This window comes from Cydia splendana, chromosome 16, assembly GCF_910591565.1.
Source record: "Cydia splendana chromosome 16, ilCydSple1.2, whole genome shotgun sequence".
Taxonomy (NCBI): Eukaryota; Metazoa; Arthropoda; class Insecta; order Lepidoptera; family Tortricidae; genus Cydia; species Cydia splendana.
Window position 1 is genome coordinate 11,533,817 of NC_085975.1, and position 19,101 is coordinate 11,552,917.

Here is a 19,101-nt window from a genome sequence, read left to right on the forward strand (position 1 = left end):
TTTATCGCAAGCGCAGAGTATGAGCTCGCATCGTTGTGGTATGGATGTCGCGAAATAGTCTACCTAAGTGTATTCCCTACTTACCTAATTAAATAAAAGAAAAGTCTGTACCTTCATATAAGTAAGTACTGTCATTGCCAGTGCTACCGGTGCTGAGGGCCTATCCAAACACACATAACACTTAACAATTCATCACGTACTCTACACTCATATCTTTCCCGGATCACACAACTACACCCCCAGAAACAACGCGTACACCGATAGCGCCCAGTTTCTGGCAACAAAACAAAACACAGGGTGGAGGGGCTTAGTCCGTAGGCGGCTGGGAGAAAAATCTCCAACGCAGCTGAGTCAGGCATCTGCCGGATACCGGGCCGGCAGTATCCAATGAGGATTACCTCCACCTCTGACAAAAAACGAGGACCTAGCCAGAATGACAATCGTTGATAAATCGCCAATCAAAACATAACGTGTGGAAATAGTCACATTTTTTTTTCGTAGCATCTCTCATCCCGATTTTTTTTTCTTCTTGACTTCTATCGATGTACGATTCTCAACTTAGCTAGGCCCCCTGGTTTGCCTCAGCCCTCCACGATCCGTAGGTACTCGTCAAGCGACTAGAATGTCAGCCTGGCTCTCATCCACTTTAGTGGCAGAAATACGACTTTTAGTGCCTTCCTTTAGTGCAAGGCCATAACTAGGTTGCTCGAAATAAGCTTGACATTTTCAACGTGAAACGTAGAAATTTGAAAAACTTTAAAAAATACTAAAGTGTTTTAGGAAAATCGTGAGACAAATTTGTGTTTAAATATAGCCCGATACAGCTAAGTAGGTCTCTACCTATTTAAATCGATATTAATGAGAAAGAGGCTTGATTCGAAACCTTATATTATAAGGTCAACAAATTACAAGGACCAGGAAAGAAGAAGAGGAGGAGGAGGAAGGAGGAAGGAAGGAAAGAAAGAGGAAGATTTGATTAAATAAAAGATAATAGGCTAAACATAAGCAAAAAACAATAAAAGGAAGTAAAACATACCTATCTATTTTAACAGTAGGTAAGTTACTTATCTCTACGTTCCCAACTAAATTCTCTATTGATTAAAAGTATGTATAAAATGCAAAGTATTTAATGCTTGACCGAAATTGAAATTGGCTTGCATAAAACTTTTTAAGCGATCCGCCGAACGCCGGGATAATCCCGCCAGATAACTTTCAGCGAAACCGTGAAATCCTCGCGGCAAAGTCTACGAGGGTTTGTCGAAGTTTAAAATCTGAATTCAACTTGATATCGATATGATTATAAATATGACATGTCTCGCAGGCATGCGAGCAAAGATAAGAATGATAAGATGTACTTCAAATCGTGTCAGCTTGGCATCGTATAACGAATCCAAATCAGATTTTTAAGCTTTAAATAGGCCTCCTATAGGAAATAACTAGCTTTATATTTTGATAAGGAGTTGTCTGTAGGTTTTGATTTTGCTGGAAATGAAAAGTAAATTTATAATCATAGATAGAGTGTTTACTTTTTTGTATTTTGGTTTAAATGTGTTTTTTTATATTGGGTTATTCAGATTCAGAATAATTAAGTAGAAAATGTATTTATCATTTATTATTATAAAAAATACATCTATAGACTCGAAGCATGGTATAATAATATAGTCCGCCTGGTACTCTCTTCCGACCACGTGACTGACACAAACCTACGTTAGCGACAGCGCTATATAATAGTATGCAATAGCGCTATACAAAGTAGCAATGTTATTGTGACTTAGGCTTGTGTCACTCTGGGAAGAGAAGACCATGTTTTATTAGACTATGGACTTGAAGTTAAAATACTGATTGTGTACCTACATCTACTTATAAATTTGCGAAAGCTGGCTTGACTTAACATTTATGTTACTTAATTCAGGACAATCAGGTTTATTTATTTTATTTATTTATTTATTTATTTTATTGGTGTTCAACTCTTGCGGGCTTACAGGTGGCCCCAAAACGCTCACAAGATAGTACAACATAAAATTACCATATAAACAATGTCAACTTACCTAATAAATAAATTGAATAACACAATTATATACAATTAAATTAAATTACACCAAATTACAATTGAATAAATGTGAAATTACAATTGAATAATAATAAATAGTTAAATAGTGTTCTAATAGAGCACTGAACATATGTTAGCGATAATTAGTTATAGAGTTCTATCGCTCAAACTACATGGTATCTGAGTTATAAGTTATGACTAGATACTAAGTAAGCTATACCTACATACACAAATTTAGTTGATAAGTAGTAGGTTAAAAATACTAAATATGGTTTTTCCCTCATAATCAAAATATAAACAAAAAAACAACGGGTTGCACTCCGAGAGTGCCGGCATAAGTGAAAACTCAATTGTAACAGTTTTTCCATCAGGTAGGTAGCCGATTTTTGAATTTCGATCGTTCGAATTCGTCACTCGAAAATCGGTGGAAAACGGCGAAATCCTAATTTTTGAAATACGAACGATCGAAATTTGGAATCTATTGGTATTGACCACTCGATTTCAATTCTATTAGTAGAATTTAAATGCTTAGTAGTGGAGATATTATTTAACGAAATACACGAAATCGAGCGGTCGAAATTCAATAATCGGCCCCCAGGTCACGTGTTGCGAGTTTAACATTTTTTTCCCATCACAAAAAGTGCACAGCGCCGCTAAAGAAGTTTTCACTTCAAAAATAAGTAGCTAGGTTTACCTTTCATTCCAAGTATATTTATTTACAAAAGCTTACGTTTTTATTACAGTCGACACTCCCTGACGCAATTGTTTCATCTCATAGCAAAACTCAACGGAAATTACTTTGGAAGGGACTCAAACAATGAATAAAAAATGTCCCGACCTTTTAAAGGAACGCTTGTTTTGTATTACGGGTGAACGTTCATCAAAACATCTCAATTTTTTTTTCGGTAAATAAATATTCCATTAATTGCCTAGGACAAAATACTTTAAATCAACCTTTATCCGTTAAAGTAAGATTTTTCTATGCTTTAATTTGGTTGATCTTCGAAACTGATGGCTGAAACCTTTTTCTGCTCATTTCGAAATAGATAATTTAAAACCTCAATCGAAAGTTTCAGTAAAATGTAAGTGTTACTGATAGTACCTAAAATCAATTTGCTGTTTCTAACATTGTACATATATGTGATTATGCGGTTTTGCGCTAGGGCATTATATTTAGTGAAATAAGTTTATATTTGCCTGTCGTTTTCAAAAGTACTTTATGCAGAGTTCTAACACGAGTGCACTAAACCTAAATTTTCCACGCTTTAAACTCCGACGTCGGAGCGGAACGGAATTTAGCAACTTAAATCGCCACATGTTTTGTCGTGGCAGCTATGGCTCCACTAGTTATCAAACTAAAATATATATATATTACTAGGTATCTAGTAGCTACAATAGGTTATGCTGCAGTAAGTAGATGCATGCCTTTGCATGCAGGCAGGCTAGTATTAAATGCTTACAGCATGCAGCAGAGCGGCAGCATGGGGTAGGGTTTTTCTCTTCATTTCGTGACTAGAGAGCGTAAAAGGCTGTTTTTTAGCGCCATAATGTCAAATTAACACAAAACAAGGAAGGTTGCGGTGGCTGGGCCATGTTTTACGTATGCACTCAGATAGACTTCCCCGGGCAGTGATGCTGAGTGAAATTGCATACGCCAAACGACCAGTCGGACGCCCTTTGCTGCTTTAAGGATTCCTGCAAGCGGGACATGTTGTCCTTTGGCATCGACCCGAGCACCTGGGAAACGGAAGCCCTTAAAAGAGCGGAGTGGCGTAAACTTTTACATGACGGCATAGCGAAGCATGATGAAGTCTGGCTCGATGATTTAAAGCAGAAAAGACTTCGGGCTTCACAGGAACCATCAACGGATTCGCGTTTCACTTGCGATCTTTGTGGCAGGAAGTGTCGTGCTGCGATTGGACTTTACAGCCATAGGAAAAGGTGTGTCGCACCTCCGATCTCCGACGGCGCACAGACCTCTTCTTAATAAACTGTCGCTGCAACAATCATCTGTCAAGATGCTGTGGCCAATGATGATGATGATGATGATGAATGTCAAATTAACAGCAAATTGGTAGATTTTATGACAATCTTGATATTTTAAGATATGTTATTAAAAATCGTACCTATTTAACACTGGTACTTATTTACTAAATAAACTGCTATATTGGTACAGTAAACAATCGGACATAGGGGTTTGGTAGACGAAATTGTGGACCTTGTATTATGAAATCGATTTTGTACTACAGCGTTGTGGTTTCACCAACTCTCGCCTGACGGATTAGACTTCTACAGTGCAGACATAATAGTTTACTGACGATATTAATTTCCGTGGCTTAGGGTCTGCCTTTAACCTAAAACATTACGCCGCGAAAAGTTTAAAGCATATTTTAGAACTAGTTTTATTTTGTTTACATAATATGTACGTATACCTAACGGTCTAGCATGAGTTTCGTTCTCACGCGCGACTCCATACATCAAGCGCGACTTCAAGTATTGACTCGCGCGCGAGAACGCAACCACCTATTATTCATAATTAATGTCACTGACCTCAAACTTTTCTCTCTTCCCCAGGTACATATTCCTCGCAATCTACACGTTGGAGATGGTAATCAAGTGCATAGCGAAAGGCTTCATCCTGAACAAGTACACGTACCTGCGGAACCCGTGGAACTGGCTGGACTTCGTGGTGATCACGTCGGGCTACGCGACCATCCGCCTTGACCTGGGGAACCTCGCTGGCTTGAGGACGTTCAGGGTGCTGCGGGCGCTGAAGACCGTGTCCATCATGCCTGGTAAGTTAATAAGGTAATTTAATTATACTATATACAAAGTTCCATAGCGGGATCTTGCTCAGCACAGGGAGAGGGGAGGCCTTTGCCCATCAGTGGGACACCTCACCCACCATAGGCTTTAAAAAATATACAATAGTTAGCAGCGCCTCAGGGTTAATCATATCTAATACATACCTTGACTACCTTTGAGCACTCGAAGTCATAGTCAATGCGGGGCTCGTGAACTGGCTGCACTTCGGGTTACGCGACTTGGGCTACCAGACCCGCCCTGGAGGGGGTGTCTATCAAAAATGGGAGTGGAATCCATGCGATCCAACCCTCTCGCTCTCACTCTTATTATTACCCCAGGCACATATAAACCCATGCATTGAAGGGTTAAGTTAAAGGTCATATCCAAGTACACGGGTACCTACTCGTACTAACCGTGATCATAAATAAATTAAAGCGAAATTGTTACCTAAACGGAACAGAAGCGCTTCAGTTATTCCGCTTCGACACATCTCACGTGCAGCCGATATTTATCGACTGATAAATCAAACGTTCACGTGTAAGACTTGATTTACAGCCCTTTATTCCTATGCAGCGTTGACTAAAAACAAAACCGGTGTAGTACGATCCACGATTACTCGTATTTTTCACGGGTTTAGAGCTCAAACTGACACTGGTTTCTTTGAGACAAGCGCTTACGAAGAATTGTGATAGTCGATGGCACGTATCGTGTTTCGTAATTGAATAAATTAATAGCAACTTTAAACAGCTTGCGACCTGCAGCGATGCAAGTGGCTTTCCTTCATTTTCATTTTACTTAGTTAACTCCTTACTAAGTTTATATTAGGTAAAGGTATAAGCATGAAGCCGCTTAATAAAAGTGCTACAACAGAATGAGGGCAATTTAACTGGAATAATCCTAATTACAACGAGTACCTAAATATACTTATGCTTAGGAATAGTTACCGTTGGACTAGTGCTGCTGTTACTGGTGGATTTTTGAGCTTCACACAGCTTTTATAGCTTAAGACAATAATGCACACATGCATAGAACACTGCTAGGTAGGTAATTAGGTACAGTAGTAATTACCTATGTTGTCGGAAACGATATTTTATTATTTTCCTATATTTCACGACACTGACTGTTTGTACCGTATTCTCTTAATACTACTCTATGGTATGTGCTGTATAGACAGCAAAGAGTATAGTAAGTATAGGCCCCGTGCATGAACTATAGGGGGCAGCATAGGAGCCGTTAGATTGCTGGCGCGAGGCGTAAATGTGTCGTTTATGATTCCGATGTAGCCCACAAGATGGCAGAACCTACTATGCACAAGGGTAACATACCGACGAGGACGGTAGATGGTAGCACTTGCGTTGGCAATGTACATATGCACATATGTTTCCGATTCAGGCCACAAGTTGGCAGACCCTCCAACGCGCACGGTCCCTATATTAGCAATACACGCCTCCTGTGTTGCTCTGTGTTTGTGTCGCGAGACAAAAAACGAGGAACAAGGCGTGAAGGCGTGAACAATGTGCGAAATCCACGACACACTTCGCATTCACGATATCGCGGCGTAATTCGCACATAAGTGTGAACAGTCCTTAATACCTGCAACAAATAGTATACCAAAGACATATGTAACTTCGTATAAGACGAATAAAGTCTAAGGAAAAAACGTGCCTCGGAATTCAAGTAAAAGTCATTCTCGGATAGATGGCGCACACACCTTTAGCCTATCCTCGGCTAGATGGCGTGACGATGCCGTTTCATATTTAACAATTTTAACACATAGATATCAGTGAATGAACATAGATCAAAATGAAATAAAAATAATAAAATCATTTTATCTATATATATACATTTTTTGATAATTTTATACGTTTTCATTTTGAGTTTTAGTCGTGTGTCGATAGATGGCAGTAAATTTACAGTGACTACAAAATTTACAATGACAGGACCCCTCTATACTATCTATTCTTTTTGAGTATACCTACTGTAGTATAGTAAATGAAGCAAGTTGTTGTATGGAGACCCATGCATTAATTTCTCAGTCGATGAAATTTAGCTAGGTTATTGTATAGCATGAGCCGAGACTAACATATAAATATCCAAAAAAAAAACACTCCTAAGTTAGGTAAAAACACAAATCTGATTATATATTGAACCGAGTAATTGCTCAGTCCAAAATTATTTTACAAAATAAGTTATTTGTATCAGTATGTGATACTAGAAAAAAATCTAAAAGTTTTGTGAAACATGAGAATATTTTTTTATGATAATTCCTTTTTTTGCCGCTCATTTTCATCGGAAAATTGCTCTGTCATTTTTTTCTTCTTATATGATCATAGAATATAATTTGGCGCAGTGGGTAAGAAAATCCAAAAAAAATGCGTACCCAAATGTATGTATTATAGAACTATTAAAAACTGAGAGCGAAAAATTTTTAGATTTTCATTTTGTAGGTATAAAACGGCAATAAAATGGCATTCCAGTGAAAAAATTAGACTGAGCAATTTTCCGGTCCAAGACACGCCAAAAAATTATATTTTATTAATACTGGGATTTCTGCAAGGTTATTTTTTTGATATTTCATATATTGTTGCAATACGTTACATGAATATGTCCGGTGAAGAAAGTTTGAACGGAGCATTTTTCCGTAAAAACTTATTAACGATTTAAGACTTTAGGTATTTACTTTAATTATATTATTATTATTCTTTGGAAATTTATACAATACTTTTTACTTATTGATACTTTATCATACTGTAAAGTTTTTTCTGGCTGAGGAATTACTGCGGGGTCCACTACCTTTATTTACTACACTACTGCTCGTGTGAAATCAAAACAGACTTTACAACACTTTTAAAAGCGCTTCTGTTAGAATAAACACCAGCAATATCGTTTACATCAAAACGTCAGTCTAAACGAACTCCATTAGGGCAAGTATAAAGACCGAAGGCGCATTCCATCCCGAAAAGGGCGTAAGTTAGAAGAGTTTGTAGACAAATACGACGTTTTAACAACAGTAAGTGGATGGTAATTAGGCAGTATTTGGGTGTGAAATGACGCGGACCGTTCGCGCGGCACGTTGCTCGGAAGTCCGGCGGGTGACAAGCGGTTTTCGGTTATGTTCATTGCGAAAAGCAGCTGTAGGTACAGTCCCCATCAGATATATCGGAGCGGCAAAGGCGCTCATAAATATCTGAGCACGCCTCTATTGTCAAGGCGTTATAAGTGCGTGTTCAGATATTGTGAACACCATGGCCGCTCCGATATATCTGATGCCGACTGTACTTACATTGGATATGATTATAGTAACAGCACCAGTCATGGGACATTTAAGACGAAACGGGAGCTGAGCTAAAAGTCAATTTTGAGATTTCAAGCTGAATATACCCGTCGCTCTGACGGGGCGTGAGAGACTGTATTTGTGTGTGTAATGCACGCACACAGATGCGTACGCTTGCACCCGCGCGCGCCTCATTGCCGACAATTTGCAATGTTATTTTTCGTGCGTTACTGCCACGAGGCGTTCACTTATTACTTACTGTGTTGCGATTGAATTTTTTGACCCGGCTTACGTTTACGGAACTCGATAATCTTTCTACTACTGTGACTTGGCTTTGTTTACTTGACTTTGCTGATCAGCTTATTGTTTTGGACTCCGTGAGTTGTGGTTACCTATTGGACCGCACGCAATTCATCTACCTTTATTCAAGTAATTAAGCGTAATTAGCCGAAACCTTTATAAGAGTGTAATTCATAAGAAGTACATAAGATATAATTTATGTACTGGTTTGCTGTTAGCTTTTAATTGTATCACTTTACATATATGTTACTCAAATAACTAACACGGTTACACTGTTGTAAGAACATTATTTTTCAGGTAGGCCTTATTATACCTACTATAGGCCTTATTACCTCCTAGTACCTTAGTAGTACTAGTACTACTACGGAAATTGATTCAAAGACTCAAGACTGACTTAAGTGGCAGTAGGGTGTAGGGTTTTTTCTAGGATTAATGAGTTCGCTGAAGCTTATTTTTTATACTTAGCGCACAGAACCACTAGTTTAACAGTATCAGCTCTAACCACATGTCACCATTTTGTCCTTTACGTAACAAACTCAGGGGCCCAGAATATCCGATGTACCTATCAAATCAAGGTTCTGTACCAAATAAGGCCCGGTTATTATAGTTCGTTATTTTTTAGCATTAGAAAGAAGGTAAACAATCATGACGTGTCTTTTTATTAATAATTATTGAAAAACGCTTTCAAAAATTAGTTTATATTACTTATGAAAGCAAAAGAATATAAAAAAGTATATGATTAATACATACATACATACATACATACATACAATCACGCCTATTTCCCGGAGGGGTAGGCAGAGACCACGGATTTCCACTTGCTACGATCCTGACATACCACTTTCGCTTCCTTCACATTCATAACATTCCTCATACACGCTCGCCGGTTTAGGGTGCTCTTGCTCATTAATATGATTAATATGATTTATAATTCTAACATATTTGCTATGACTTATTTTTCAATGGTAATTTTTAATAAGACATGTCAAAATCTGTTACCTTAATGCAAAAACTAGGGTTCCGTACATAAGTCCGACTCACGCTTGACTGCACATTTCTAATAGGTTTTCCTGTCATCTATAGGTAAAGAACTATTTTGTGTATTTTTCAATATTTTAGACCCAGTAGTTTCGGAGATAAAAGGGGGTGAATGGTAATTTTTTGGCTGTTTTCTTAAATAACTTCGAACCTATGTATTTTAAAATTATAAAAAAAACATTTCCATCTTTAGGTCACTAATTTACATATGTGTACCAAATTTCAACTTAATTGGTCCAGTAGTTTCCGAGAAAATAGGCTGTGACAGACGGACAGACAGACAGACGCACGAGTGATCCTATAAGGGTTCCGTTTTTTCCTTTTGAGGTACGGAACCCTAAAAACGAACTTTAAGCGTGCTAACTTTCAAAATTTCATTTTTTATAAGATAGTATAAGTAGATGGGCAAAAATTTTGCGTCCATGTCCACCAGTGAGTAAGTGATTGAGATACCTAAACATTTAACTTTATAATGTAAAATGATATAATTTACTAACCTACTCGTTTAATTTCAGGTAGGTTGAATAAGGAACCAAGTAACCATGGGGAGGAGCAGTATTTACTAACATTTTCTTTTTGGGTCTTCAGAGTGTATCGTTTCCTTTTTTTTGCACATATTACACTTAAATATATATTCTCTGTGTAAACCCTTACGTCTTTCAATGACAAAGGCAAGATCAGCAAATGTACAATTTGTATGATCGTGCCTGATATTTGAGATCACAGAAAATAAATATTTTAAATCCACTATTCTGCGACCTTCTAAAATTTTGTTTTATCATGATTCATGATCAAAAAGCTCGGATTCAATAGTCATATCAAACGTCGATTATGCAGTTGATGATGAGCTTGCATTTTCTACCATTGGTGCTGCAAATGCATCAACCGGTGGCGATAAACTTTGCCCTCTTGTAAAACAAATTACTATTGTGATTGTGTCCAGCAAAAGGCCAAAATTCGGTTTACTTTCCTGTTTAAAATATTACTAATTTATTCATATTTCAGATTAGGTACATAGATAACTGTCTGAATGTTACAATGCCAGCTGGCAAATTCTATCACATTTGTTTGTTTGGTAGTCATGGTAACATTCACTTACATTGATATCCTTATTAAGATCTGTATCTTATTATCCAGACCTTAAAATATTGCCACCGTTGCCCTTTAAAAAAATACTGTTTAAATAATTGGCTACTCAAACAATGCTTCTATAGTATAAATAATGACTACACAAAAATGGGTAGTATTGTATATAATGCACGAAATAAGGCCCGATTCTTAAGCGGGTTTAAATTTTGAGGCCATGTTCGCTAATACTATAGACAAAATATCAAGTTTAAAAAACACAAAAAAAAAAACATTGATGGGCCTTATTTTATAATTTAGGCCTTACTTTGTAATTTAAAGTAGAGTTAGGCCAAGAAAAATCTATAGCGATTTTGATAGAACACGCAGTGCAAGTATTATTTCAAACGTCGCTTCTATGAAATTATGACATATAAATAACACTTGCACTGCGTGTGCTATCAAAATTGCTGTAGACTTTTCTTGGTCTGACTCTAAAATATTCTTTATTACACCACAAACCTAAAAACAAATTTAAAAAAAACCGGCGAAGTGCAAGTCGGACTCGCACACGAAGGGTTCCGTACCATTATTTATAAAAACGGTCACCGATCCAAGTACTGACCCCGACCGACGTTGCTTAACTTCGGTCAAAAATCACGTTTGTTGTATGGGAGGCCCCACTAAAATTTTTATTTTATCCTGTTTTTAGTATTTGTTGTTATAGCGGCAACAGAAATAAATCATCTGTGAAAATTTCAACTGTCTAGCTATCACGGTTCGTGAGATGCAGCCTGGTGACAGACGGACGGACGGACAGCGGAATCTTAGTAATAGGGTCCCGTGTTTTACCCTTTGGGTACGGAACCCTAAAACCGATTTACAATGTAGATAAAGGTAGCAACAGGCGGTCTTATCGCTGTTAGTTCTTATTCTTCGTTTGTTTAGCATTAGTGTGAAGGTGACGTGTCTTTTTTAAGCATGCAATCGTATAATTATTTAGCTTTTTTTGTAATAGTTATGTACTTAGTGGTTAATATTAGTATTTACCTTCGAGCAACACCGGCTTCCGACACATCGGAAGGGAGGGGCCCAAGCGATATCTCACCGTACAAATCTTTCTGCCATTTTTCGCGGGGGGAAAGGTGCACACAGTCGCACTTCTCACACACTTACATACAAAATCCAATTTGTAATGACGACACAAATACATAGAAAATGACACACGTCAAAGACAAATCTTACAAACCTCGATCTCTTTTTGTGTACGGACGAGTGACAAGTATCACAACACGCACACTAACACATTTTCGTTGAAGTATGTTATTGTATTCTGAGAGATGAGAAGTCGGATTTGTCGCTCGACCGATCCGCAATTTGTACTGAGCGAGCAAAATCGATAAATCCAACAATTACATGAGACTAAAATATAATAATTGTGTTTGAATGTAATTAAACGTATGATATGTAAAAAAAATATTACATGTGAAATGTAACACTTTCTTTTTGTAAATTTGATGTTCCCGACCTCTTTTTATAACAAAAAACCGAGCAAACAGGCATTTTTGTGCAGCAGTGTTCACGCGCGCGTCTGGACTCGGTCTAGTGAAAAATCCAAGTGCAACTAGTTTTATTGCCCGCGCTAGATTAGATTGACGCGCTAATCTTGTACCTCGGCAGAGGGGAAATAGTGCGAATGCCGCCTCCCTTCCGTGTTGCTCGAAGGTATTTACTTTTTTTTTTTCAATAATGCTTAAAAACGAAGTATAGACATGACAACCAAATATTAACGCCATTGTAGGGCAGGATATACAGAACATGAATCATTAGTACTGTCACGCTCCGTGATTGTTGAGCCATTTAGGGTTCTAGCTAAATTGGACATTCCATAGAGCACGAGTAAGTATGGAACAACCAATTCAGCTAGGGGGCTGTCCATAAATTACGTCATCGATTTTTGACGATTTTGGACCCCCCCCCCCCCTATAATCATCCAAAAATCATGCTTCAAATGACCCCATTTCCTCCTACTTCATGCTACCGTCATCCGATGTCCAGACCCCCCCCCCCCTAATTTGAAATGACGTAATTTATGAATAGCCCCTAGGACCCTAAATTGCTCGACAATTACGAAGCGTACCTGTAGGTACCTAAAAATTTTGTTAACCCATTTTAACCATGCAATAAAATATTTTTGATTTTGATTTCTAATTTGAAATATTAGAATCAAAAAGTTCATAATAGATTGTATATCATAACTACAAAAATGTGTTCCCTACTCTCAACCCAAAACCCCTTGTATCTTAGGATCTAGATATTTTCACACAAGACGGTTTATCGATAACTTCTTACATCACTAGATTATCGACATTAAATGTCGACTATTGCCCATCACTTTTCTGGCTGTGTACGTATTTAGAAACTTGACTCCGCCCCTAAAATTAGTGCGATAGGGACAACTGCAGCTGAGGCGAAAAATCCTGCGTAAAAATGACAAAAATCGAGGTTTCGTAGTCCTCTTTTTCCTCCCCCAAAACTTAACCAATCGTAACCAAATTTGGAAATCTAAATGATTATGAAATTATCTGTGTCGGACCGTTTTGCTTTTTTGGCTAATTGATATCAGTTTTGAATACCACGCCTCTCATTGCGGCATAGTCTATTAGGCCATTTTGGCCGTTTTTGAAGGGCTCTAGCGCCTTAAAAAACAAAAATATCAAAAAAAGCAAAACGGTCCGACACAGATATTGACAATATTAATCTGTGTTGAAAAAATCATTGCTCTAGCTTCAAAAACCACGGAGGAAAACGAGGACTACGTTTGTATGGAGGAATGACCACTCCTGTTGGCTCTTAAGAGGAAATTTGGAGTATTTATGATATTTCCCTTGTACATGTAAATGGTCTTCCGCTTAGCGTGTTAAAAGATGAAAGTCCTATCCGCCTTTCATGTTTTAGGCGTGTTGTATCAAAGATACTGCAATGAGTTTCCACATAATTAACAAATTAAAACTATGCTTTTTTTCTCCAGTCATGGACACCAAAGCTCCAGTAATGGGCCCCCGGTAATGGACGTGGATCCAGTAATGGGCCCCCTATAATGGACATTGCTCTATCAGTATAAAATTTTGAAATGGGGAATAAGTTATGGCAAAAAAATCAATTTTTGATATAAGCTTTTATCGCTGAATGTATTTTTCTTTCCACAGCCAATTATTATTGTATTAGACCCATTGAGACAATTCTAATATACCCAAACACAATTAGTTAGGGTTTATTGCGATAAAGTTCCCATGGCCACCTCCTGTCTCCATCATCAGATCAAGTCCATGTTATCATAATATTGCATTATCATCCGATTTGCATACTTAATTACGTACTTACACAAAATTTCAACTGAATCGGAAATCGAAAAGTGGGTCAAATTCAGCTACCAAGATTTGACCCACACTAACTAACTAGGCAAGTTAAATAAAAGTTTGGAAAAACGATATTAATTTATCCTAAGTCCGAGAATACCTCCTGGTTGACATATTTCGTAACTACATTTTACTTCTGTATTGTTTAAAACATGAAATTATGGCATGGCAAGCATCATTATGTCAATTGTCCCATCATAGGAGGTATGCAGTTTTACAGCTCCTATAATGGGATTGGGCCAAATACCACTATTTTTTTACATCTGTGGAGTCACAACATAGTGTGTTGTATACCTTATCTCATGGTAAATGCAATTAACAAAACACATTCTAGTTTTCATCAAGTATTAAGTAATTAAAATTTAATAAATTAACTCACCTCTCTTAGCGAAGTTGTTAAGAATTTTTAGTGATATTTTTTTTCAGTGGCACGACAACTTTTGGGTTGACGCACATTTCTTAAAAAATAACCGAATTTAATAAAAATTCAAACATAATCAGCTCTAGGACTCTTATTTATGATAAAAATATATCCAGTGTTTATAAACTACTTTTATATACTTATTTTAGAGGAATTGTGTTTTTTTGTCCCATTACTGGTTCCGTGTCCATTATAGGGTATACTACTATATTTCAGTATTCGTAATTTTTCCTTATAATAGTTATAATTCGTATCGAATTTTAATGCCACTTACTTTGCTTATAAATTATAAATAGTAGGTACCTACACACATCAATAATTGTTAATAATTACTATAGATAGGTAAAATGAAAACTTTTACAGTACATCTGGTACTCCATTACGACACCGAAGTTATAATAATCACATTACGTAACTACGTCGAAAATTTAAAGGGCCACATGTACTGTAAAACGTTGTACGATACACATGCTAATAGGTAATTCGCAACTCTTGTCGATTTAGACCAATCCCTTCGGTCGTGTTTTGAAATTCTCCACTCGTTGCGAATTTCCTATTTTCGCATCGCACTTGTATCGTAAATAACTATTACTTCAAGTAGGTATCCATATTAAAGCTGCACTGCGCCATATATGGGATAAAACACCCATTTATTAGCACCCAAGCACCTCGCCTTTACTGCCTTGATTTTCTGACTAGGTATTTTTTAATTACCAGTCATTAATTACATTAAATAGCGTCGCAAACAAGAGCTCGAATTGAATGAACATGCAACAGTATTACATTATAGAATCAAACTTGTTCGCGTTGACTGGCTCTTACTTGAAACGTTGCCAAGTCATCGGCACAAGTGACAGGCCGCGTAGCCAAGATGCCAATCGCTTACGCTCCGTAGCGATCGAAACGCAACTGTCACTGTCGCGCCAATATGGAAGAGTGATAGAGAGACATAATGCTTTTCGTTGTCGAAGCGATAGCGATTGTAACCTTGGCTAGGCCGGCTGGTCCCGATTTAATAAAGGCTGTCGATCTAAGTAATCGCTTTCTAAGCACCGACGATTGAAGGCTCGAGCGAATTAGCAAAAGTGCTATTTGATTATTATTAGTGTCCGACCGAAGGTTCGGTTTCGGTTTCGGTTTCGGCCAGTTTCGGCCAAAAAATCATGTTTCGGCTGGAGTTTCGGTTTCGGCCAAAAACCGGCCGAACCTTTCGGCCGGGCCGAAACTTACGAAATGGTACTTCGGACAAAGACCAAAAGTTGGGGAATAAGTAGGACAACAATATTAATACCTACATATACTGATTCATGTATTGTATAGGTACAGAAATTAATTGGTTTATTATAAAATACAATTCCACTAATGAGGGCGCCACTGGACTTAAGAGGCTGTCAATACCTATAACGCGCACACTGTCTAATTGTATCGGAGTGAATGAGATCGCACTGTCGCATGTTACTGGGCAAGAGAATAATAAGAAAACTCATCATCTTCCTCGCGTGATACCGGAATTTTTGCCGAGCCGTGGCAATGGGAATGGGAGCCTGGGGTCCAATTGACAACTAATCCCAAGAATTGGCGTAGGCACTAGTTTTTACGAAAGCGACTGCCATCAGACTGATATTCTAACCCAGAGAGTAAACTAGGCCTTATCGGGACTAGTCCGGCTTACTCACGATGTTTTTCCTTCACCGAAAAGCAAATAGTAAATATCAAATGATATTTCGTATATAAGTTCCGAAAAACTCATTGGTCCGAGCCGGGGTTTGTACCTGCGACTTTCGGATTGAAAGTCGCACGCTCTTACCGCTAGGCCACCAGCACTTAAGGAAATAATAAGAAAACTATTGTAATAAAAATAAACGTGTATTATTTGTGTAATATACTCGTTAACGGTTTAGGTATAAATATTTACACATACATAAGTCAAAAAAATAAAGACATTAGAACCGTTTAATGGTAATTTTAAGCAGGGCCGGATTAAGCATGTCGGGGCCCACAGTATCAGGTCGGCCCGAGTCGAACGATGTCTTTTTCGCTCTTATTCAATCAACTTATTCAGTCATTTTCCTACATACAGCCTCTAATGGCAAATTTTAAAAGTGTCCCCAGTACAGTTTATCATACGAATGCTCGACCTTAGCCTCACTTTTTACCTCAATTTACCATTGGTTTGTGTTCCACATGTCCTCTACATCAGCTTAGCATTTAGCCTCGCTGCGCCATGCTCGGCCTGCGGTCTCGCTTTTTAGGGTTCCGTACCCAAAGGGTAAAACGGGACCCTATTACTAAGACTTCGCTGTCCGTCCGTCCGTCCGTCCGTCCGTCTGTCACCAGGCTGTATCTCACGAACCGTGATAGCTAGACAGTTGAAATTTTCACAGATGATGTATTTCTGTTGCCGCTATAACAACAAATACTAAAAACAGAATTGCATCCTTGGTACAATGCCTCAAGGGCCTATTTTAGATTTAAGCTAGTTATTAATTTCGTTTAGTAGTACCACTGTATATATATTGTATGTAAATAAATGTTTTACAATAATAAAAAACAGAATAAAATAAAGATTTAAATGGGGCTCCCATACAACAAACGTGATTTTTGACCAAAGTTAAGCAACGTCGGGAGTGGTCAGTACTTGGATGGGTGACCGTTTTTTTTTTGCTTTTTTTTTTGTTTTTTTTTGCATTATGGTACGGAACCCTTCGTGCGCGAGTCCGACTCGCACTTGCCCGGTTTTTTAATACAATGGACATTGGTTGGAGTCTGTGCTCAACTACTTATCCTGAAGCCTGAAGCACGACTTTGACTTCGCATGAAAGTTCGCCTCACTGGGGAACTTCGGACTATTAGGCCCAGTTAAAGATCGGTACCCGGCCTTGCGATATTTGTGAACAAAAAATTTCGCGCTCGCTGCGCTCGCGTTTATGGTTGGTTTTTTAGTTGACCCTATATCTACAAGTTAGCTTGACTGGTGAATGAATAGAGTTAGACCAAGAAAATTCTACAATGATTTTGATAGCAGTGCAACTAGTGCAATAGTACATTACATAACTAGGGAGGTAAATTCGTAAATGCTCCAGATCGCAGGTGTTTGTGTGTGCATAAATATACGATCTGGGGCTTTACGAATTACCGCCCGTGGTTTGTATAACGTTTTACGTCTTGCCTTGGCCAGGAAGTGAGATTTTCTTCCCGTCCCGTGGGTGACGTAAATGTTATTTATACGTCATAATTTCATAGAAGTTTTGACGTTTAAAATAACAATTGCACTGCGTGTGTTATCAAAATCGTTGCAGAATTATCTTGGTCTAACTCTAGTAATTTTCTTAAAAAACTGCTTAAGTAACATCAATTTCAAGGACATTGGGTGTTGACAGCCCCATAATATGTGTGTAAAAGCGGTTTTATACATTTCTTCAACTATTTTACCAATCTACAAAAGGTTCGGTTTCGGTTTCGGTTTCGGCCGAAACTAGAGCCAAAGCCGAACATTCGGTTTCGGTTTCGGCAAAAAAACATGTTTCGGTCGGACACTAATTATTATGCATACTTCTTTTAGAAACCCTTGTATTTTATACATACCATGTATGTGGCAAACAATCATCATACCGCCAGTGATAAGCAGTTATCGTGGCCTATAACACGTGCAACTCCTGAAGTGACATATGAGCGTTACCGACCCATTCTAAACCTGTGTACGCCTTTTCTTGAAGAAATGTACTATCGCCTCGTGTTCAAATTGCAGAATTCGCGAAAGGGTTTTCTCAGAAATAGGTTCCAGGGAATAAAAATGAACAGCGATGAGCCGACGACGGAGTGGCTACACTGGTTGGTCATAAAATTCGCCTGCGCTCTTGAAGTAGGTAGGAATATGTACAGTACACATCACCGTTTAGCGAATCATGTTCCGCTACCGGTTTTCGTGTTCTAAAGCTACACGGGCCTTGTCAAGCGTGTTAATGTTCCATGGCTTGCTTTATTGCTTATGCTTGTACAGTCAAGTGTAAAAATATGGGTACATATAACTTACTCAAAAATATGTCCTATAGTTCTTAATTCGCTGACATAATAGCTATGGGACATATTTATTTCGTGCACCCATATTTTTACACTTGACTGTACTCAAGCAGACTTCGTGGGAGTTTTATTTGTTGAACTTTAAGTTAAGAACCAAAGTTACCTAAAGTCATAATAATGTTCTACTTACTTAAGTCATGATTATGGTTATTCTTAGTAAAAAAGCTACCTGAATGACACTTAACTTATAAGGTACCTATTCAAGCTATTCATTGCCACACATACAAACAGTACGGTTACCATCAGTTTGTCACTGACATAAACGCCGTCGAGAACGTAATTTACTTTCTATACGTCCCGTTTGCACTAATATGCGAGTGCGAGCGGGATGGATAGAAAGTAAATTACGTTCTCGACGGCGTTTATGTCAGTGACAAACTGATGGTAACCGTACAGTTAGCAGTCAAGTTTTACCTGAGAATGACAGATATTCTGAGTTCAGCGTGATGAGACGTCGATAACATTCTCAGTCCATTAATTCCAGATAATATTACTATTTACAACTCAAAAAAATATATGTACCTAGGTAAAATTAGGTATTAGTATTTTAGATAAGTCGGTACTATTCCGATTAATAGTACCGACTTATTTAAAGTAGGGAAAAACATCAATTTTACCCTACTGAACATTTTGGCAACCTGTCTTATAG

At 37.9% G+C, this 19,101-nt stretch overlaps 1 protein-coding gene across 5 annotated transcripts in view; it reads left to right on the forward strand.

Annotated features, from left to right (window-relative positions):
- Window positions 1–19,101, forward strand: part of LOC134798247 (sodium channel protein 60E-like) — a 302,130-nt gene that overhangs the window by 211,267 nt on the left and 71,762 nt on the right. For all 5 annotated transcript variants that reach the window (XM_063770625.1, XM_063770627.1, XM_063770626.1 and 2 more), the window contains exon 5: window positions 4,625–4,845. In XM_063770625.1, coding sequence (XP_063626695.1) covers window positions 4,625–4,845 — 221 coding nt within the window. The remainder of the gene's footprint in view (window positions 1–4,624; window positions 4,846–19,101) is intronic.